We start from the raw sequence: 24,265 nt of genomic DNA on the forward strand, positions 1-24,265 counted from the left end.
ATGTTAATAACAAATGTATCTGGGTCTCTGTGCACCATGCAGACCTGCCTGTCTAAATGTATGTTCAAAGTCATTATAGTAATCACTTTTTTTACTTCTGTTTGTCACGTGAATCGCTTTACAGTGGCTACATTTACTCAAGTTGGATACTTAAGTACAACTTTGAGGTACTTGTACATGTACTATACCTGAGTATTCTCACTTAATTTGACTTCATACATCTTCACTACATTTCAGAAGACAATATTGTATTTTTTATTGATCTGAAATGGACCATTACGCATATTGAATACTTATGGAACTTTTATAATAATTTGATTCCAATACTTTTGTTTACTTAAGTAACACTTTGAATGAATGACTTTTACTTGTAACAAAGTACTTTTAAATGTATTATTGCTACTGTTATTTAAGTCAAAAATCTCAGCACTTCTTCCTCCACTGACGCTTCATTCAGTATGGGAACTAATTTAATAATAACAAATATATTTAGAAAGATTGTGCATGACCTTGAAAGAAAAGCTCAGTGGTACTCTCAGGGCAGCAGATCTGAAGCGCTGCTGTCTGGGTTATTTGTTGTATTTCACTTTTGGTCCTGTGCTCTGTGCTCTCCCTTCAGTGGTTTGGTAATCTGGTGACCGTGAGGTGGTGGAATGACTTGTGGCTGAATGAAGGGTTTGCATCCTATGTTGAGTACCTGGGAGCTGACCACGCTGAACCCGAATGGAACATAGTAAGGATTTCCCCCTCATGGCCTCAGCAATAAGAGCAGTGTAGAATGATGGTGACATTGATCGAAGGAGTCTGTTTTTTCTTATTCGTCTCATAATAGAAAGACCTCATCGTGCTCAATGACGTCCACAGGGTGTTTGCTGTTGATGCCCTGGCCTCTTCTCACCCTCTGTCCTCTAAAGAAGAGGACATTCAGAGACCAGCCCAGATCAGTGAGCTGTTTGATGCCATCTCATACAGCAAGGTGACCTCACACTGTCAGGCCTTAAGAGAAGCAGAACACTTTGCCATCTCTGATACTAAAATCAATACTCCCAATTACTTTTCTCCCATAATCAGTTTTCTCACACATATGCCATATCATTTGCTTCAAAGTCGCTCAAAGTCTGGTCTTAATAAAGTTTTAAAAGTGTTTTCACATCCCCAGGGAGCATCTGTTCTGCGGATGTTGTCGGATTTCCTAACTGAAGGAGTCTTTACACAGGGACTCAAGGTAAGAACTTTATAAAGATCTTATAGTCTCCATTTATTTGGCAAAGTTAAGAATGTGGCAATGAAAAACTAAAACGTTGACTGAAATAAATGTATTATGAAAAACACTTACACATTAAAGCTGCAAGCAGCGATAAACAGGCCTTGGCAAGTCAACACACGTTGGGGTATTTCAAGGATCCCTGCATGCGCAGCACTGAATCGCCATCATCCCTAACCAATCCGTATTAACACTAACCCACATTTTTCTGTGCATGTGCACAAATAAGCTACTTCCTGCCACCACTTTCGTTTTGTCCCCTTCCCACAGCAAAACACAACAACCCTATCGGTTAACTAAGATCATCACTGTTAACACGTGTGCCAAATTTCGTAGGAGTAACCTACATGCGTCGCTAAACCCCAAATAAGTATGTTGAAGTATTTTAGGGGCCGCTATAGAGCCACCTTGCCACACCAAAACACAACAACCATATAAGTTAACTAAGATCATCGCTGTTAATGTGTTTGCCAAGTTTCGTGCTTGTACATGCATCACTTAGCCCAAAATAAGTACTGTTGATGGCAAACAATGCGTAGCCATGCGTTCTATGACACCGCACAAGCCTCAGCGTCTGGAAAGGTGAATGTCTTGATATTAAGCTGGCCAAATATGAAGGTGATCTGATTAACCTGCTGAGAGCTGTAAGCCAAACTCTAGCAACAGTAACTTCCTGTGGTCACAAGGGGGCGCTATTACTATGATTGAAAATTGGCCTATAGATGTCTTCAGGATGGGGCTTTTATCAAACGTGTGAAGTTTTGAAAGGTTTTGACCATATAGAGGCGAGTTACAGCATTTCTTTGCTCATGGCGAAGGATCGTAATTTGCTGCTCTGCCACAGCCAAGCCGTTACACCCAGACACACACACCACTTTCACTTTGGAGCTTCCCCCACCTCTGAAGGCTTATCTGATCACGTTTCAGAGGGATCTGAAGAATCTGGGAGGAGGACTTTTTTTTCCCAAAAGTTGTTATTTCCTGGTCCCAGCAGGGGGCGCTATGTAGATGAGTGACTTTGGTCATGCAGCTGTCTTCAGGGCGGGACTCTGATCATCCATGAGTTATTTGGTAATTTTACGAGTACACGGTCGAGATGTTTTCACCATAACGCCACGGCAAGATCGTTTGATATCGACAAAAAACAAACAATACATTTTGATTCTCCAAGTCTTCTGATGGTACTGGCCACATTTGGAGTCGATCGGATTAAAACTGTAGGAGGAGATTTTGATACGGGCCCTGAAAAGGGCAAAAATGGCAAAAGTTGAAAATTAAAAAAAGATGGCCGACTTCCTGTTGGGTTTACGATATGCCTCCCATTCACTTTTTTTTGCGTCCCATTATGCTACATATGTATAAAAAAATTCTGACTTGTCAGTGAAAGCACAACAACACACTGCTTGTTAGGTGGCGCTATAGAGCCATTTTGAGTCCACCAATTATGAAACCCCCAAAATATCAATTTTTTCACCAATGAAACCCCCAAAATATCAAAAATGTTGACAGACCTTACAAGTCTGTGAAAAAATCTCCGTCTTTTGAGCATGCTAAGGCCCTCAAAAAGTCAATTAATTTGGTAGAATAAATAAAAAGAAAATAATCACAAGGATTTCAATAGGTCTTTGCTCCGACTCTGTCAAGCTCAGGCCCTAATGTATTAGGTTAGTTGAAAGCAATAATATTAAGCTGAGCCTAATGTTTTGTATTTAAACTTAATTTCACTGATTTCACCTAACTTAATACAGTTATGTACGGAGCCCTGTATGGTTCATAGAGAGAAAAATAAATAAAACAACAAAACCTCAATTTAAATAAAACGAGGCCACGCTTTATTAATTTGTGCACACGATATACTTTTTCGTTCGCACGAGATTCTTTCTCAAGGTTAGACACATCGAACTGCCCAATTATTACACCATATTATTAGTTTTATGAAGAAGATGTCCGGTCGCCAGGGTGTGTGTGTGTCTGTGTGTATGTTTGTGTGTCTGTCTGTGTCTGTGTACAGGTCCCCTGCTTTACTCTGAAACCTTCACCTTTAAAGAAGTAGTGTGTGTGTGTTTTCTCTGTCCCCCCTGCAGAGCTACCTGAATACGTTTGCCTTTGGGAATGCAGTCTACACAGACCTGTGGGAACATCTGCAGATGGCATGTTATTTTATATAGATTCTTAAGATTTTAATGTTTAATGTTAATCAAGATCTCCGTACATAACATACTGTTGGCTGTTACATCATTTGTTTTCTTGTTTTTCTGCTTCCAAAGGCTGTTGATAATAATAATGGCACCAAACTTCCTGACTCTGTCAATAACATCATGAACACCTGGGTGCTGCAGATGGGCTTCCCTGTGGTTACCATAGATACCCAGACTGGGGGCATATCCCAGAAGCACTTCCTCTTGGATCCAGACTCTACGGTCACTGTTGAATCTCCCTTCAAGTGAGTACACTTCCTTTCTTAAATCCACGCCGTAAACCCCCAAATTAGTAACCAACACTTTAAACCCTTTCACATTTAACACACTGCAGTTCATTAAAAAACTAGAGAATGCAATTCCTGAATAAATTGCTAGTGGGAATGGTTTATGCTGAAAAGCTGACGCTAAACTGCTATGATGAAATATAATGTGTAAGAAGAAAGTGAACAATTTAGATTGAAATGATACATGAACACTGGGGGCTTGAATGTGTGATGAGAGAAGAAAAGAAAGTAAAAAGGCTTGGAAAAGCAGCAGAATATTTGAACTGCAAACTTTTGAACTAACTTCATGGCGAATGATCTGTCGCCATGCCAACGGCATTTGATGACATCCCATAATACGCTTAGATGCGTTGATGGCTGCATCGTTACCAAACCTGTGAAGTTTTGGGCTGTTTGGAGTATTTTCATTGAAGTTATGAGAAAACCGTGTTTCAAGGAGAGCATTGTGTTGCCATGGCAACGGCATTTGAAGAAATCTAAAAACTGCAACGTAGATGTCTTCACGGCTGGACTGTTAGCACACATGTGAAGTTTGAGCACTTTTTGAACATTTTCATAATAGTTATAGCGACATCGTCTTTCATAGCGAGGGATGCGTTTCCATGGCAACAGCCTATGGTGAGATCTCAGATTTGGCATAAAGCTGTTGAGGCATGGAGCGGTGATATACGTTATATGTTTTTGTATTATTTGACTTTAACTTTAACTATATATTTATTTGTTGTTCCTTTCTTCTCTTTTCTTTTCTCTTCACTATTATCTGTAAAGCGTCTTTGAGCACCTGTAAAAGCGCTAACAAATTAAATCTATTATTATTATTATTATTATTATTATTATTATTATATACAAGCGAAGTTTGGAGGACGATCGCACCGTGTCAATTGGAGTTACAGCGACATCGTGTTTTATGGCGAGGAATGCATTTCCATGGAAACGGCATATGATGACACCCCATAATTGACGTAGAGCTGTTGAGGGCAGGACAATTAACCTTTATCTGAAGTCTGCTGCTCTGAGCATGTCAGTTGGGGTTATGACATCATCGTGTTCCATGACACAGGTGTTTATATTTGAGCTAAGGACGTGTCCAGAGATCAAAGGTTTCCATGGTGATATAATAATAATAAAGAATTTTGTGCGCAGCATAACCGATAGTTGGAATGATGTATCAGCATTCCCACTAAATAACCTACAGTACAGTGAACATACTAGAACCAAAGCCAGGGATTGACATTACATATTTAGAAATTCACATATTTTCTTGCCCCATTATGTAGGAATTATATAAATAATTCAAATAAATGTGGCAAAGGCTCAAATGTGTTGAACAACACATTTGTAACAGGTTTGTTAATTGAACATCAAATATGAACAGTTCAGGTCATTGAAAAGTAGAATAATTTAGATTTTAGAAAGATGTGAACATTGAAGTTTCTATTTTAGAAAGGCTGACACTGTAGTGCATCGCTGGTTTTAAAAGTGATTTATAAGAGTCATGTTTAAAGGTGCAATACTTAAAACGTTTATAAAGATCCTCTGAGTGTGTGTCATTAGTTAGCTGATCAAATATAAGGGATAAATACCTTGACATATTGACTACAAGAGCTTGAATCAAACAAGCAACCTTGTATTTGAAAGATTAACTCACACTCAACAGTCACACCTGGTATATAAGTGGTGTGGCTGAGTACTTTAAAGGGTTCATGAATAGAGAGGACTTGAATGTGAAATAAGAACAAGAAAATAAAAGTATAAATGCATGAAAAAGCAGCAGAATATTTGAACTGAAAACTTTAGAACTAAAAGCATACGTCACCAATAATGTCTAAAATATGTGGAACATGTTGAAGTCAGTATGAAGTCTCCATCAGACGGGAAAGAATAGGCTGAGACAGTCTGTTAAACTCCAGTGACCACGTCATTAGTCTGCTGCTCTAATTATGTCAATTGGAGTTATGACATCATCGTGTTCCATGACACAGGTGTTTATATTTGAGCCAACGACGTGTCCAGAGATCAAAGGTTTCCATGGTGATCAGTGAGAGGAGAGCATTTTCATTGTTCTGAATGAGAGATAAACCTGTTACATGTGAACGTTTTGTTGAAGAACGATAACAGATATTGGTGAAATTTCAAAGCGTGAAGCATGTCTAGGAACTTGGGCATCTGAAGTGTGCTTTTTGTGTGCTTTCGGGTTAATAATGTGGCCTTTTTGGCAGATTAACTAAAGGTGTGCGGCTGCTGCGGTGGGGAAAGGTGAGGCTGAACTTACAATGGGTTTTAATGAAGACATCTTGAACGTTTTTGTCACTTCATGCCCAAGGCCGGATTAACCATATGGACAACCTGGGCAAGTGCCCAGATGCCCTTGAGCAAAGAGGGCCCTCAGTGACAAGATAAGATTTTTTTTTCCGGGCACAACCTCACTCATCATACATTTTCTTAAATGACACTCACTCTTCGCCATAAATAACACAGCTTTTCCATAGGGTCAACTGACTGTAGGCCACTGTACTGTAGGTCTCACTATGTATGCGATCAACATTATTACTACGCGGCGGCGGTGTATAGCCGAATCACAGCCCCACCCTTGAGCAACCACACAATTTCACTACATCTTTTTTTTTTCTTCAACTCTCTATGTTTGTGACAAATAGAACTCCTCGTGTACTTGTACAGCCAGCCAGTCATATTTTGGCATTAAGTTGGGTGCTGTTCTGAGGTTTTGATTGATATTACCTAGGTCTTCTTGAGCAGGGGCGGACTGGGACTAAAATTCAGCCCCGGCCACATGAAATGTCAAATGTTAGAAATCCGCTTTTTATTATTTAAAGTTTTACGTCCGATTCGCTCCTTTTTTCCTCGCAGTACACAGCTCCAGTTTGGGGATTGGCCTGTCATCAGATTTCATTTTTAGTTGCTGCTGTAGCGGAAGTTTAGTAAAATTATTTTTGATGAAATACTCCAAATCTCCACCCTCCATAATTGCACTTGCTTCAGTTGCTTGCTACTTTTTAAGGGCGGTGATGACAGTTACAGTACAAACTGAAGTTGATGCGATTCGATTGGATTGTGAGGCATGACGTGAGCCTCATCTGATTGGTCAATCCCTTGATTTTTTTCACCAAGGGAAGCCAATTTCGGCTAGCCTCCTCTCGCAACAGAGAGTGCAATCTACTGTTTCATCATAACATCTAGAGGGGCGCTGTTTCACTCTTTGTAAAATACTCAATGAGAATGGGGGAGAGATGGGCCGGCAGAATAATTACCGAAACTAAACGAAGTGTTTTTATTTATTTATAAAAATTATAACTACAATCCAAAAAAACATGGGTAGCCTAGCTTCCCTTGGCCTCCAGGAGAAAACGCCACTGAGTTCAAGGGATAATTCTCACCCACCTCTTGCTCTTGCCCTGCCACCATCTCAACTCTGTCCGTCATCATGAACGCAGGAGGCTGGCTGTATATCTGAACTCGTGCCCTCATCATTCTCTTCATCATCTTGCACTTGTTCTAAGCTGCTGTCAAAAAGGTCTGTCAATTTGCAACATTTATATGCTTCACCTGCGAGTGACTTCACCTTTTTTTCTCTTGCCCCACCCTTTTCTTTTCGTTTTCTTTGATTTTTATCCATGTTTTTTCCTTCTCCCTGTCTGCCACGGAGTCTAATCCCTTCTCTTCATGTGGCCGGTCTTTTTTCTTCTTCCTGTGTGATTATTTGACAGATAAGAACCACACAACTGTATTAGAGTCCGCTGTCGCCCTCTGTCGGCCGTCAGCGCAACTTAAATGATGACGTTAAACAACAAATGTTTAAAGGGCCGGCCGGCCGTCAACGGCCCTTGACGACCGGCCGTTCTGTGGTTCTCCAGATTCTACAGATGGCCAGTCCGCCCCTGTTCTTGAGCCATACACTGTATTGAGATCTTATCCATTGTATCTTTGTCTTGTGATTTTTGACTGAAAGGGCAAAAGGCTAGACCTACTTTGGTTGAACTATATGGCTCCGTCCCTGCTTTTGACAAATAGGTGTGCGATTTGACATGCCAGATTGACTGAAAATTCTAAATATTGGTCATGTTGGTAGGATTGGGTAGGCGTGGTGCTACTTGTTGGTACGTGGGTTGGGGGGGGGGGGGGGGCATGAGTGCTCAGTGCCCAGGAGGTACTAATCCGGCCTTGTTCATGCCCACTAGAGGCATTTTGTTTAATTATTTTGCTTAATATTTTTTTATCTTTCAAGCTACGAGATGTTTTCCTATGTTTGTCATGAAAGATTATGTCTCAGGAATGTAGGGTTTGGGAATTATGGCAGGTTTAAAAGAAAATATGAAGGCAAAATTAAATCTGTCCTCCACTCTAGCTGTGACATCAAGCACTCTAAAATCTGAAGAAGGCCTCTGTACCAAGGTCTGAACAATTTTTAATATCTCTAAAAGTAAGAATCAGATTTAAAAGTTGTGTTACACAAATAATGCCAGAAAAATGTGTAACATTTTAAAGTTGGAATGAGGTTTCTGAGTGAAAGTATGAAGGAGCAGTTAGCAGTTGAAGAAGGAGCAGTTAGAAGTTGAAGTTGCATGAAGATTGTTGAAGCCTGAAGAGTTCTCCATTGACTTCCATGTCAAAGAGTTCTCCATTGACTTCCATGTTAAAAATGGGTTGTATTATGGGATGTATCTCTGGAATTCTGAAAGTTATGAATGATAAAAGTAATAGCCATTGATTCCCGACCGAGCTGAACGTTTTGATGTTTGAACGGAGTTTCTGCGATGTTCAATGTGGGAGAAGAAGCAGCGTGAAATAATAAAGAATTTCGTGCGTAGCATAACAGATAGTTGGAATGCTGTGTCAGCACTCCCACTAAATCAATAAATAGAAATAGGCAATTTGTATTTTTTACTCAAATTACTAAAGACCAACAACCATCTGTCCAAAATCAAATATACACTGATATTTGATTTTGCCCAAACCCTGCTTATCACTAACAACCCATCTAAAGGTCATATTGATATTATATTAATTATATATTAATTCCTGCTTAAAATACTTCTACCTTATGCCACTGCTTTCATATTACTTCAAATTCCAGTATTTTAATAAAAAGCAACTAAACAACTAATTAATCTATACATTTCATGGCAGGTCATGGCAGGCAATCAAAGAAAGCAATAAAGAATAAACTGTTTAGGGAGGCGTGTGGTGCAGTGGATAGAGTGTTGGTTTTCGGATCAAGGGAGCACAGGTTCAAACCCCACTGCAGTCAGCATGTTGTTGTGTCCCCAAATTGCCCCTGTGGGGATTGCTCACAGTATTGAGTATGTAAGTTGCTTTGGATAAAAGAGTCTAACATGTAGTGTAATATTAAAGTTGTTTTTATCCACAGCTATGAATGGATTGTTCCAATCAAGTGGATGAAGACTGGAGTCAACAGTTCAACCATCCAATGGCTGAACGCCAGTTCAGGTATGCACAAATACACACAATAACATGGAGATTATTTTCTGACCAATGAAATTAGTTCGTACTGACAGATCGAGGAGATAACACATTTAATAGAAACATTAAACGAAGCACCAAACCAATCATAGGGGGTTAAAAACACTGCACCCTAACAAGAATAACAACGCACACAGAAGCTAGAAGACTATTGGTCATTCATGAGCTTAACGTATGAAGCAATAATACTTTATTGTCAGATCAAGCAAGGACAAATATTAAGACATGCTGGGATTCAGATTTGTATTTCATTTGAGCATTGACTGGTCACAATGTTTATATGTTTTGTTGTTCCCCCTCCAGACTCAAGTCACTGAAGTGAGGCAGGCCAATTGAGTTGATATTAAAATAAATTCCGTATTCCGTCAAAAAACCCTCATTTGAGTCCCTCTCTATTTCCCTCTTGGATCTGAATGTATGGGGTGGAGGTCGCACTAGTTCAGGACAAGGCAGATATTGTATAATTTAGGCATTTGACCAAACAATTATTGCCATACTTCTGGTGAGATGGCTTCATCGTTGCATGGTTCTGCCTCAGAAAGCATAGATTGACCTTCAAAGTATTGCATATTTTGTGAGAAAGCTCAAACATCAGACACTGCGAGTTTCATTGACCGAGTTTGCAGAAAACACAAACATTGACAAAGTTATAAGAACATATTGATGAATTATTGTATATTTGTGGTCTTGTGTATAACTATAATGAAAAACTCTGACATTTGTCTTCTTCTGTAGACACAGTAAATGAAATGAAAACATCAGGAACATCAGATTGGGTGCTGGCCAACCTCAATGTGCTGGGCTACTACAGAGTCAACTATGACCGAGGCAACTGGAACTGCCTCCTCAATGCTCTGACGAACAATTACACTGTATGTTTGAGCAACTTGGAGTAATGGATCTCTGCTCCTCTAATCCTGATGATGAGGCTGTTAGATCTGAGTGGTTGTGGTATAGTGACACAGTTGTTGCTCTTTTTCTTAAAGAGTATTCCAGGGATCAACAGAGCTCAGTTGGTGGATGATGCCTTCAACCTGGCCAGGTAAGTCCTGCTAATACTGTGTCATATGACAACAGGATCATCTGGATTACTGAAATGTGGAAAACAATGAAGTGAAGCCAAAATACTTTGAAAGATTGTCCAGATCCATCAAGAGTGTTTAACCCTTGCGTCGTCTTCCTATCAACGTCTGTCCTCCGGTTTGACCATTTATAAAGAATCATCCAAACCTGTGTTACACCTTAGAGAGAAACTTTATTCCTACGTATTACCACACATTTTACTCTTCTGTTTGAAATGTATAGTCAATAGACCTCATTTACAAAAATCAAACCAAATATTTGTTAAAAGGGAAGAAAGGTTGGATAATTTTACCAAATGAAACCCAGAAGACCACAGATGCTATACTAAACCCAAAACCTAATGGAAGTGATCAAGATTGTTTTCTAATGGAAAAATGTGTAGACAAACAAATATGTAATTTTTCTGGCAGAAACATAAAATAAACCTTTATCCTGATTTTAAAACATTTTGGAACGGGTCAGATTTGACCCGATGGACAACAGGAAAAAGCCTTCTGCAATTATATTACTATTACAGTAGCATGACAAACATATTCTGACTCATTACCTGCAGTACATTTTATGAAATATTTTGTCATATTTTTAAACACTTTTCCTTTTTATCTCGTAACCCCAAAGAGCAAAGATAATCCCTACAGTACTGGCCCTCGAAACCACCAAGTACCTGACAAACGAGACGGACTATGTGCCCTGGAAGTCGGCCCTGAACAACCTGGACTTCTTCTACCTCATGTTTGACCGCAGCGAGGTTTATGGGCCCATGCAGGTGAGCCAAAACTAACTAAAAGAGACGAAACAAATATAAACTCGATGATTGTGGTCTTCATGGAATCTTCCTAAATGTGTTTTGCTTGATTTTAGAATTACCTCATGAAACAGATCACCCCTCTGTTTACTTACTATAAGTACATGACTGGCAACTGGAGCACAATACCTGCTGGACACATGGACCAGTGAGTACACACACTTTTTGCTTTTCCAAGATCATATTTTTTATGGGAGCCAATAACAACATATGAGTTAAACATTGAAGAACAATATTACACTTTATTTACCAGTTATCTACCTTAACTAGGGATGGGTATCGAGAACCGGTAGTCAGTTCCGGTACCTGATTGGACGGTGCTGCTATCGGTATATGAATTACGCTACTTCCTTACTTTAAACAATTCTGGTTGGTTGGGAACCCTCATCCCGTGTGACGTATCCGGTTTGAATACCACTCTGATTGGCCACTGTGAATGCCACTCGTCATCTCTCCTAACAGCGCTCTAATTATTGTGAGACTCCCGGGGGCAGACGCAACATCTTGCTAGAAACAGCGTCTCAAGGCTTCTTAACATTTAACAACCTATTAAAGATGCACCCACTTAACGGGAAGACAATCAGCTAACAAACGATTAACCATTTTACCTACACGGAACAGAAGTCCAACACCAAGAGTCTAAATCAATACTTAGCAAAACGGACAAACGGGGCTAACGGCTACTTTAGCACATAACTGGGAAAAGGGATCTTTTCTACATCACTGCACAAACAACATATCACATGAAAGCTGAGATTCTACAGATTACATTGGTAGGCCTATAAGTCTCATCACTGTACGTGTACGACAAACACTCACTGAACTAGCAGCAGCCAGGAAAGAGCAAGAAAACAACTTCACTTTACGTAGCCATGATGATAATTATGTCTTACCTTTGCTGTTTTGTGATCAAAAGTTGTGTTCAAGGGCATACAAACGGTTAATCCAATGTCTCTCTCCAAAATGATTACTGATCATCATTACAATTATGAATAATAAACGCAATAAACGGATTATAATGGTTAGCCGACCGGAGTTTCCGGTTTAGGAGGTGCGCATGCTGCGTCTCGTTTTAACTGAATAATGGTCATGTTTACATGGATTTATGAACTGCCCCTAATTACCGCCCCCCCTTCCAGAGACACACTGTCAAACACACTTGGTATGACATTGAAAAAGTTACATTAAATAATACATACAAATAAATTACAATAAAATGACTGTTGTTTAATCTTCACATCTTGTCTATAATTTTGAGCACCAAATTATTGAAAAGTATCGATAAGAGTATTGAAAAATACCGGTATTGATAAGCAGTATCGGTATCGATAAAATCCTAACGATACCCATCCCTAACCTTAACTGTGGTTAATGCCTCTCCCTGTCTTCACATATAAAATGAAACAGGATTGCGTGTACATTCATGTCTAAATCAAATGTTAGATTACTATTGATTACTTAAAGTGGACCTATCATGCTATATTTTAATAATATAGTGTAGGACCATACCTATTTAAGGCATATTTATACTTTTTATTTTTCAAAATATCAAACAGATCGTGCATTTTAGCCATTCCTCATTTTGCTCAATTTAACACTGTCTTTGCATGGGCTGATTCTGTGAGAACAGCACCATCTACAGGCCTGGCATATGTACTACAGTGTCTCCAGCGCTTTCGAACGGCAATGTCCGTGGCTGTCTCCTCCTGTGACGTCAGAGAAGTGTTCAAATCTGGATCAGTCTGTATCAGATCCGTTGCAGCCCCTTTTTAAGAGATTTGGGTATGGAGTAAAATAGAGAGTGTTGTGTTTTCTGACACTTGGTGAGTTCCCTGGAACACCGGGGACACATATTCATGTATAAAAGACGTACAAAAGTGCATTTTGCATGATAGGTCCCCTTTAACTATATTATCAGTAATAGATCTTGGACTCATTTCACCAAGGCAGCTGAATGTGCAGATTCTTTTTGACCCTTTTTGGGAACTTTAAGGTGTGGCACAGGTTACCTAATGGCACTGTCTACACTTGAGAACATCGACAGGACGTTTTTACTCTGTTAAAGCAAATTGTGCTAGTAGTAATTGCTTTACATTGAACAAGTATTTTCTCATTTAAATGTTTCATAAGATTGATTTTTATTCTGCAATTTGACAAAATGTAACTAAATATTATATTTGAGAAACCACATGTTTTCCTTTCAAACTTTTGTAGAAATATTTTTATGTAAAGTATTTTTTGTGTGAGATTTGTAAAATCAGCGCACGTAGAGGTGTGCTTTGGCCAGTCACTGCTCAGCTGTAAATTTGAACTTGCTAGCATTACCACTGTCTAGTGTTAGCTTTCAATAGTCAATGATAACATGAATTAAAAAAATCAATCCAAAACTATTCCTACGGAGGTGAACTCTAATAATAATAATAATAATAATACATGATAATAATACATGTATTTTATATAAGACACTTTACAAGTGTCACACTTAACAAAAAACAGTCACACAAAGAAGAGACAGTTCTAAGGGAAAAGCAAGTGTGAAGAGGTTGGTTTTGAGGGCTTGTTTGATCGATGATGGGGTACTGGACTATCTGATGGGGACATCAGGGTGCAGCAGAGAAGACCCTGTCCAGGTCCTGCTGGATTTTAAGGGGATTTCTGTTTTTTAATGAGCAATGTGGCTCAAATTATGTCAATTGAATTAGAGCCATTCCAAACAGGCAGTTCTAGGGGGCAACAGGGGCCAGTGCCCCCGTAACGCTGACCTGAGACCCCCCTCCGTAAGAAAAGTTTATAATATTCAATTTATTGGCTAAAGCGCTGGCGTGATAGGCGGAACTAATATAACTCAGCATTCTAGTCGGACCCATTAGAGCGGTACACCGCCACTGGCCGGCTGAAGCGCACAGGGAAAACAACAACAACAACGCGTGTCATCTCCGACCAGAGGCTAATCACTTTTTACTTTAAGTAAGACTCCAGACTAGAAACCAGAGAAACAGCAGGATGTTGTTACTGTCATGTGGAAGAAGAGAAACCTCAGCCTGGCTGCAGAGACCCTCAGAGACCCTCAGAGAACCCGGGCCGCAGAGACCCTGGGCTGCAGAGACCCTGGGCTGCAGAGACCCTCAGAGACCCTCAGAGAGCCTGCAGAGACCCCGGGCTGTAGAGACCCTCAGAGACCCTCAGAGACCCTCAGAGACCCTCAGAGACCCCGGGCCGCAGAGACCCTGGACTACAGAGATCCTAAGAGACCCTGCAGAGACCCCGGGCCGTAGAGACCCTCAGAGACCCTCAGAGACCCCTGGCTGCAGAGACCCTGGGCTGCAGAGACCCTGGCTGGAGAGACCCCGGGCTGCAGAGACCCCGGGCTGCAGAGACCTTCGGAGACCCTGGGCTGCAGAGACCCCGGGCTGCAGAGACCCTGGGCTGCAGAGACCCTCAGAAACCCCTGGATGCAGAGACCCCGGGCTGGGCTTGGTCTAGGTGCAAACAGATGCTTCTCAGGTTATCCTTCCCAAGATAAAACCGTTTTGGATCCATATCGAACAAAGCACTAATAATAGAGACCCCCAGAGCTACGGTTAATTTGGTTCTTTCTGGGAGCTGCACCTGGTTCATCCTCCTTCCTTTGTCCTCATGCATACTGTTCATGTATTACCTTCCCTTCTATCCTTTCTCCAGGTATAATCAGGTGAATGCTATCAGCATGGCCTGTAGAACAGGCTTAGAGGAATGCTCAACTCTGACCAAGACATGGTTCAAACAATGGATGGACACTAATAAAAACCAGTGAGTAAATAAAGTGTAGCAAAGTGTAACCTGTAATCTTTCCACTCTCTATTCCTAAGTGCCTAAAGTGCCACCATCTGTCTTTCATCTATGGTATTGAACTGAATTCAAAAATGTTATCTTTCTTAAGGATCCACCCCAACCTGCGGTCCACTGTGTACTGCAACGCCATTGAGGCAGGTGGCGCTAAAGAGTGGGAGTTTGCCTGGTCAGAGTTTCAGAAAGCCACCATCGCTAGTGAAGCTGAAAAACTGCGCTCAGCTCTGTCCTGCAGCAAGCAGCCCTGGCTGCTCAATAGGTCTGTAACTGGAATAACAAACATTTACTTAAGTGCTGTACTTAAGTAACATTTTGAGATACTTGTACTTTACTTGAGTATTTCCATTTGATGCTACTTTTTGCTACTCCATTACAGTTCATAGGTAAATGGTGTACTCTACTCCACTCCATGTATTTAATCCCTTTTGTTACTTTACAGATGTGGATGAATCATGTGAAATATAATCAAGTGAAGTTAAATCAGACTTTAGTTCCACCTGGAGTAAATCCACAAGCTACCCTGCAGTATACAAAGTCATTCAAACTAGCTGCACCTTTACCAGCTTTGAGAACACTTTCATGATCAATCATTATAAAACATATCATATATATTATTCTGAAATGGACCAATCTGCACCATGACTACTTTTACTGTCGCTACTTTAACTATATTTTGATGATAATACTTTTGTAACATTTTGACTGCAGGACTTTTACTTGTAACACTCTGGTACTTCTACTTTTGATCATGTACAATATCTGAGTTCTTCTCCCACCTCTGATTACACCTGCAGATAACTGACTGTCAGCCTACTGACCACACAGTGTTCTCATTGTTCTGCTTGTATCCCTTCAGATACCTGGAGTACACTCTGAATTCTACACTGATCAGAAAGCAGGATGCCACCTCCACCATTGTCTACATTGCCAGCAATGTGGCGGGTCAGAGTCTGGCGTGGGACTTTGTCCGAGCTCGATGGACATACATCTTCAATGAGTGAGGACAACACAACACTCTCAGTTACTGACACCCAGGGTTACTTTAAAAATGTAATCCGTTACAACAACAAGTTACGTGTCAAAAATATCCAAATATTAAATCTGATTACTTTCAGTTACTTTTGGATTACCTCAATATCAAATGCAATGCAAATAAAAACGAAATAAAATAAATAACAATAAGATGTTTTTACTGAAGTCTATGTATCAATGTAACCTTAGAAAAGAAGAAACCAAGAAACTTCATATCAAAAATGCAGAAACAGTTATAGTTTACAAATACTGTTTAAGCTTCATACATTAATCAAAAGGATAGACTGAGTTTTTATTTAACAAATCAGGTGTCCACCTACTGCATACAAAATACATGTATTTAAAATAAAGAATCATTAAAGCAGCCTAAATATAAACCATAAAGAAAATTCATTCAGGACGTCTAAATATAATATATCCATCATTTTTTTCAAAAGGTATTGTAACTGTGTCATACTATTAGTAATATGCAGTATGTAAATGCACAGTGATCAGATAACTTTTTTTATTTTTATAATTGTAATCAAACACAGTTACCTTGTTTTTTTTATCCTGATAACGTCATCTCGTGTTAGAAAGATATCACTCGACACCGGCTTAAGAATCAATAATCAGGTTTTAATTTATTCTTGCTAGAAGGAGCAGAGTTAAATCACATACAGAAATATGGTTCAACTCCCACACATGAGGTAAGGTATGCTGCTCAAAGGAAAAGTACGGAGCCCTGGAGGGTTCATTGAGAGAAAAATATAATTAAACGTGGCCACGTTTAACTTTCTCATTCGCACAAGTTAATAAAGCAGTATCTGCTGCCCACAGCTGTTTTATAGAAGGAAAACCTCCTTCACTTTATGAAATCTCTGCGGCATAAGTGATTTGCTATTTACGCTATTCATTCAAGAAGTATGACGCTGCGCTGTCAGCACGCGTCTCCATGTTTGTGATTGGTCAAATGTTGCTAACCCCGTCCCTTTCAGGGCTCGCGGCTCAAACCGGCTGTCTTTAAAACCTGTAGGTTAATTAGACAGCCCAGGTTTGTTTCCTATGTCACATATGTGTCTCCTACACACACCTCCGCTCATTCCTCAAGCAGGTTTGAGCGTGAACCTCAATGTCCGGTTTACGAGGCTTCTCCTAAACGGCGACATGATGAGAGCCGCTGTGCAAGAAAGCGTGTGGAGGTGCATAAGCCAGCTGTTTGCTACCTGTCGGTTAGCAGACAGCGGGGCTCGCCGTTTGAGCCGGCTGTAACCGGTTGGTTAGCGCGGCAGCAGAGCTCGCAGCACAAGCCAGCTGTAATTAACCAGTCGGTTATTAGACAACAGGGCTTGACGTTTAAACCTGATGCTCCTAACCTGTCGGTTATAGCAGCACGGTTTTTCCTCTGTCCCAGATGTGCCTATACTACACACGGTTGTAATGAGCCCAGGGCTGTTATTACGCACTGTGTGAATAGCACTGCACACACCTCCGCTCATTCCTCAGCAGGTTTGAGCGTGAACGTGCCTCAATGTCCAGTTTACGAGCCTTCTCCTAAACAGACAGGATGAGAGCCGGTGTGAGAGGTAGTGTGTGGAGGCACCCTCGCAGTCTTTTCGGTCCGGGCCCCTCTTGGGTTGCTTCACGGGCAACGGCGGCGAGGGCTCTGACGTGGCTCGTCACTATGACAACCACAGCACATCCAGAGCATGTAGCGCGCTCTCAGGGTATTACTCACAGTGGTGACGCGTGTGTTCGATGGACAGATGGATAATAATAAGCAGCAAGGCTCGCCGGTTAAACCGGCTGCCCCTACACCTGTGGGTTATAGGCAGCATGGCTCACTGCATAAACCGGATGTCTTTAAAACCTATTAGTTTTTAGGCAGCTCTCCTCCGGCGCGTCACACCCCGCGGGGCGGTGACAGCCCTCTCCGTGATGCAGCTGTTAGGCATGATATCAGCTGGTCACGTGGTGATCCTCCTGGGTCTCCTTCACAGTGAGGAAACTTCCAGAGGTGGTTTATTCGCCTGCGTATCGACCCCGTGCGTCAGAGGAGACGCATGGTGTACATTCTTCCTTCCGTGGGTTTGGATTTAACCTACTGGAAACATCTCCACGTCAGTGGGGGTGCGCCTTAGCAGAGTGACGTCACACACCGCAGTGTTCACAGACGCATCTCTTGCAGGCTGAGGAACGTGCATGTCGCAGGCAGTGGGGGGACAGTGGCCGGGTCACATGTCTCTCCATATAAACGTGCGGGAATTACTCTCCGTATAGAAAGTAAGCCAGCACTTCGCCCCGTTGCTGTACAATCAACATGTGTTGATTAGAACAGACAACAAAGTAGCGATCAGCGCAGCTGCTGAACACACATCCTACACAGCCAAATGGACAATGTTCCGTTTGGTATGTAGGGCCCCCTGCCTCGTGCTGTCGTTCCTCCAGCTGGACAGGAATTGGCTTATAGCACGGTCAAAACATATGCTGCTGCCATTTCATCTTGCCACGTAGGTTTTGGGATCAGCACGGGGTTTAGTCACCCTCTCACAAAACTTTTTCTACGGGGAGCACAGAGACTCAGACCTGTGTCACGCGCTTTGGCGCCTCAATGGGTTTTGGCTTTAGTGTTACATTCACTGAGTAAAGCTCCATTTGAACCTTTAGATCAGGTTCCCCAGACGTTTTTGTCAGCCAAAGTAGCTCTGCTCTTGGCTCTGACATCAGCTAAAAGGGTGAGTGATTTGTCTGCTCTCTCTGTGGCTCCGTCATGTCTCCAGATCCAAGGAGATGGCAGCTCAGCTGTTTTGCGCCCTAACCCGGTTTTTATGCCAAAGGTTATCACAAGCTCTTTTAGATCGGGAGTGATAACTTTGGATGGCTTCTTTCCTCCTCCTCCTCACACATCAGAGGAAGAAGCCACATCTCATCTCCTCCGTCCCGTGCGCACGCTGTCATGCTATATTGCACGCACGGCTGCTTTACGCAGCTCGTTTGTTTGTGCATTACAGAGAGCGCTCAATAGGGCAGCCTCTGTCTGCACAACGCCTGTCACACTGGCTGTGTGAGGCTGTGTCCCAGGCGTACGTCTACTCTGGGGTGGATCCCCCGGAGAACATCAAAGCACATAGCACCAGAGTTTTTTCCTCCTCTACGGCGTTGCACGGAGGAATGACAGTGAAGGACATTTGCACTGCTGCATCTTGGTCTTCCCCCTGTTCTTTTATTCGTTTGTATTTGAAGGATGTTTTCCATTCCTCTCTGACACACTCAGTACTGAGTGTCCTGTCAGAGTGAGTAATGTCAAGGACTCAACTGCGTGCCCTCTCTCCTGCCTGTCGGCACTTAGAGAGCTGCCCTTTTCCCCCTCTTTGATCGTTTTAACAAGTGGGACTTTGGTCTCTACTTTTTATAACGACAGGTAGCCTATTTAGCCTACCTTCTTTCCCGTATGGAGAATATTCATTTTTTAATGCTATATTCCCTGGGAATGTGATGCTCCATTACGCAGGGTGAAATGGACATGGGTTATTAACTGAGTAGGTGTGTTTTGTGCTTCTGGTAACAGACGGACCAGTGGGGCGTAGACTACATCCTGCTTCGCCCTTAACCCAATAGCGATAGCCTTAGAGGGCGAAGCCTTATATGATATATAACTGGGGTTACGTACTGTAGCCCAGTTTCTATGAGTATAGGCGCAGCCCTCTAAGGTTCGGGCCCCACTGGCTCCGCGAATAGCTGAAGAAAAGCTGTTGTGTGGGAGTGGATTCTAGGGCCTACTTCCTATTTATACGGAAGTGAGCCCGAAGGTGGGGCCCACGTCATAGGTGGGCGTGGATTAAGTCTTTCAATGCTGCACACGTGGATTGGGATTACCCAATAGCGATAGCCTTAGAGGGCTGCGCCTATACTCATAGAAACTGGGTTACAGTACGTAACGCCAGTGTGTGTGTGTGTGTGTGTGTGTGTGTGTGTGTGTGTGTGTGTGTGTGTGTGTGTGTGTGTGTGTGTGTGTGTGTTTGTTTGTGCTCAGCCCCGCTTTGTGTGTGCGTGTTCGGTGTGTTTGTGTGTCCGACACCACCGGCATTTGTTTTCAAACTACCACGAACAGTAATTTACACAAATCTGGTTCTCCATAGTTATGTGTGTATTCCCAAGTGAAAGAAATTCGTTTAATCTTAATCTCGATGTGCTATAGTCCTGCCGGAGTGCATCGGAACGAACGACACTATCATAAACAAATGCCACACACACACACACACACACACACACACACACACACACACACACACACACACACACACACACACACACACACGCCCTGGCGACCGGACATATTCTTCATAAAACTAATCAATTTAAATAAAACGAGGCCACGCTTTATTAACTCGTGTACACACTTTATTAATTTGTGTGCACGAGTTAATAAAGCGTTCGCACAAGAAAGTATCTCGTGCGAATGAGAAAGTAAAACGTGGCCACGTTTTATTTATTTTTCTCTCTATGAACCCTCCAGGGCTCTGTAGAAAAGGAAATCACATCAATATTATAATGTCCCAGTATAGTCCAATACATAGCAGTGGCGTTTTCTCCTGGAGGCCAAGGGAAGCCAGGCTTCCCCTGTTTTTTCGGATTGTAGTTATAATTTAATAAATAAATAAAAACACTTCGTTTAGTTTCGGAAATTCTTTGTGTGTTGCTGCCGGCCCGTCTCTCCCCCATTCTCATTGAGTATTTTACAAAGAGTGAAACAGCGCCCCTCTAGATGTTATGGTGAAACAGTAGATTGCACTCTCTGTTGGGAGAGGAGGCCAGCCGAAATTTGCTTCCCTTGGTGAAAAAAAATGGAGGGATTGACCAATCAGATGAGGCTCACGTCATGCCCCTGCCAACCTGTGATTGGTCAGGGCCATGCCAAGGGAAGCCAGAGGCGGCTGGCTTCCCTTGCCTCACAATCCAATCAAATCGCATCAACTTAGTGGTGCAGCGACGCGTCCCAAAAAGCGGAAGTAAGCTGCGCTCGGTTTCCCTCGACAAAATAGCAATGGGATTTCTCCATAGGATTTTGGAAAATAGCTCGAAAAAAGGTCAGTGGAAAACGAACCTGTTAGGTAAATGCACGTTTTGTTCAGTCGGATAATATCCACATGTCTACCCTACTTTTATAATTTTCGAATCATAAATCTAATATAGAAAAAATAGCGTCACTGGACCACTCTCACCGCCGTTAGAAAGTAGCAAGCAACTGAAGCAAGTGCAATTATGGAGGGTAGAGATTCGGAGTATTTAATCAAAAATAATTGTACTAAACTTCCGCTGCAGCAGCAACAACAAATACAATCTGATGACAGGCCAATGCCCAAACTGGAGCTGTGTACAGCGAGGAACAAAGGAGCGAACCGGACGTAAAACGTTAAAGGTCTCCTGATTTAGTTTGTGAATGAACGCTTATTAGAGTTTCGGCTGGAGAGTGCGTGCGGACGTACCTGTCGGTCAGATAACAGGCGTGTGTAAGTCCTGCATCCGTATGATACAAATGTGTGTAAAATGATACCGGGCGCTGTAATCACTCATCTGGTTACGTTATTACATTGACCACCCCCCCCCCCGCCCCAAAAGAAAGGACGTATTATTGGCTTCCTCTAATTTTTTTCCCACGCCACGCTACTGATACATAGTCGTAAATCGGTTTGGCGTCAGATGGAAATAGACGGCAGTTGAACCTGCGCATGCAGGTTTTCTCTTTATGATACTCGGATGTTGCTCTTTGCCCCCCAGAGGGTGAGAAGAAAAGTGTGAGTGTCTTCTTTTCTGTGGGTAAACACATGAATCAGGCCTTGGCTCCAGTCTCGACAGGAGCAGCTGCAAGCTCATACATGGTTCCAACAGTGTAAGATAATAGTGGCACACAGTATTAAGCCGTATTTTCCCCAACATCTCGTTACATGTAATCAGTAACTCCCCAAGTCTGCTGACACCACTGCATCATAAGAAAAGGTGTGAGGCTTTTCTATAACTCCGTTTCTCAAACCGAATCAAGTCTGTGAAAAAGGTTTGTCATAGTGCAGATACATGGTGTGTTAGGAAAACTTCTCCTGGCCTATGATTTTATCACATGTCAAACTAAAGCACAGTCACATAAAGAACACTCATTTTCACATTGTCACATAGATAGGCAGTTTTACGTCATGTTTGTAATCATGACATATTTTATTGTCTGAGGTTTTTCCGAGTTACTCAAACTGCTTCAGAAGACCTTTGGTCCTCATAAACCCGGCAGGCTTCAGAGCCCACAGGTGCTGAGCTGAGTCTCACTGAACAAAGCTCATAATTCGATGTTTTCTAGGTAGAAGAACACGTGCAACCAACAATTAATTTTGGTTGTAGAAAATGCATTATCAGATGTTTCAAAGAGCCTCACAGTCAGTCTTCTAGCATCTGTAAATAAAACGTATTTACAGGTATGAGATACATTTATTTAGTATTTTTTATTATTCTCAGGCAGCTGTTTGGGTCTGACCCAGTGGTGTAACTATCGACGGTGCAGCCGGTTAGCGCACCGGGGCCCAGAGCCGGCCAGGGGCCCATGTAAAAAAGAAAAGAAAAAGAAAGTATATATATTTATTTATTTATTCATTGTTGGGGCCCCAATGGCATTGCTAGATAATGTTTTGCGAGATATCGCAAAACCCCTTTGCGAAATCTCGCAATACTTTTTCGAGATCTCGCAAAACTTTTCATTTAGCTCAATGTACTTCCTGGTCAGTTCGGCTGCTACGGCAAAACAGAAACCACAACAATGGAGCGGTTCATCGATTTTACTTTGAGCTTGGCCTTAAATATAAAGATATAACATCAGTGCTTGGCAATGGCACGGGTTCCACACATAGACTGAATAAATATAAAGGGTTTCACATAAGTGAAGACACCTCAAGAGAACACTCAGAGCGAGGGGACATGCACGTCCCTCTGGGCTGAATTATTGACAGATTCGAATTTCGCGGATCAATAACTCATGAACATAAAGTTATAAAAATACAAACAACATGACTTTACAATCATAGCAAGGTAGACAACGAGCTACAGAGTCGTTTTTATCAGAACAGTTCGATACGCGCCGTCATCCGAGCTAAACATCAAGAGTTGGTCACAATCTGCAGGTTGAGGAGGGAGACGAGTGCTTAGGGACCGTCTACAAACTGCAACGGGGTATGGGTTTTGCGAGATCTCGCAATACTTTTTTTTTTTTTTTTCAAATACTTTTTTTTTTCTTCTCCATGTCCCCTAGGGGGCTCCGTACATTGCCCGGTTCATGCAGTCTTCAAAGTAACCAACCAACCTAAATGAATTTGTAATTTGTCTGTACAATGACCTTGCTCCCTTTCATGTCATGTGATACCTTGTGTGACGAGTGAACCGTTTAATCACCCTGAACTGTACTGTAGGTAGCAGCAGCAAGTTCGGCAGCATTAAAAAAAAATTAATAGCTTGCATTTATAATGTACAGCAAACAAAAGCACAAGAGCAGCGCTCAAAAGAGAAAGGGCAAGAGAGAACAAGGAGATGTAACAGCTAAACTGACGTCATACATCATCCTCGAAATCGAGCGCTAACGTTAGCAATGTTGACGTGCAGCGGCAGCCGGAGGCTAACGATAGTTCACCTGCCTCACCACCATCATTGCCATCTAGCTCCACAAGTGAAGCTGTATCCGTGGCCGTGGCTGTGCAACCTTCTTCTCCAGCCAACCAGGAGGAGAGGTTGGATTTGGCTGTGCCCGGCGGTGGTCCAACCGGTCCCCCAACGGCCCCAACCGATAGGGGACTCTATGACACTATTGAGACCCCCGACGCCAAGATCAAAAGCCATATTATAGCAACCGGTCTATGTAGGCCTGACGGCCCATTCCCCAGAGACAAACATCAAGGAAACAGGTGTAATCCTCTTCTTAGTTTGCTGTGCCGTTGTCAGGCTGTGTTGGTTTGAGGCCAGGGCAGGCTGTGGTTGATAGCTATGTGGCGCTTCTGAGTGGTTGTGTATGTCCGCCATAGGCGGCGCCAGGGGGGCGCTAGCGGTGCTGAAGCTCCCCCTAGGATAGCCATAGTACCCCCCAAGCACCCCCAATAAACGTATGTGTCTTTTTTTATTTTTACGCGTGAAATTCATAATTTGAAAAACTATTGATTAGAAAATAATATGCCACAGTACAGAACAAGGACTTCTGGGTCTCTGTGTGTCATTCAAGCTCGGCTCTGTGTGTGTGTGTGGCAGGCGCGCATTTATGGGCTCA

The 24,265-nt window shown here is 42.1% G+C and overlaps 1 protein-coding gene across 1 annotated transcript in view; it reads left to right on the forward strand.

The window, feature by feature from the left end:
- LOC307041410 (aminopeptidase N-like) overlaps positions 1 to 24,265 on the forward strand; it is a 42,612-nt gene that overhangs the window by 11,783 nt on the left and 6,564 nt on the right. The window contains exons 7-19 of the mRNA XM_079684803.1: positions 620 to 733; positions 833 to 976; positions 1,160 to 1,225; positions 3,349 to 3,414; positions 3,532 to 3,707; positions 9,136 to 9,215; positions 9,984 to 10,120; positions 10,235 to 10,290; positions 10,950 to 11,097; positions 11,193 to 11,284; positions 14,818 to 14,925; positions 15,056 to 15,223; positions 15,821 to 15,961. Coding sequence (XP_079540929.1) covers positions 620 to 733; positions 833 to 976; positions 1,160 to 1,225; positions 3,349 to 3,414; positions 3,532 to 3,707; positions 9,136 to 9,215; positions 9,984 to 10,120; positions 10,235 to 10,290; positions 10,950 to 11,097; positions 11,193 to 11,284; positions 14,818 to 14,925; positions 15,056 to 15,223; positions 15,821 to 15,961 — 1,496 coding nt within the window. The remainder of the gene's footprint in view (positions 1 to 619; positions 734 to 832; positions 977 to 1,159; positions 1,226 to 3,348; positions 3,415 to 3,531; positions 3,708 to 9,135; positions 9,216 to 9,983; positions 10,121 to 10,234; positions 10,291 to 10,949; positions 11,098 to 11,192; positions 11,285 to 14,817; positions 14,926 to 15,055; positions 15,224 to 15,820; positions 15,962 to 24,265) is intronic.

Source organism: Notothenia rossii (genome assembly GCF_949606895.1).
Source record: "Notothenia rossii genome assembly, chromosome: 5".
Classification (NCBI taxonomy): Eukaryota; Metazoa; Chordata; class Actinopteri; order Perciformes; family Nototheniidae; genus Notothenia; species Notothenia rossii.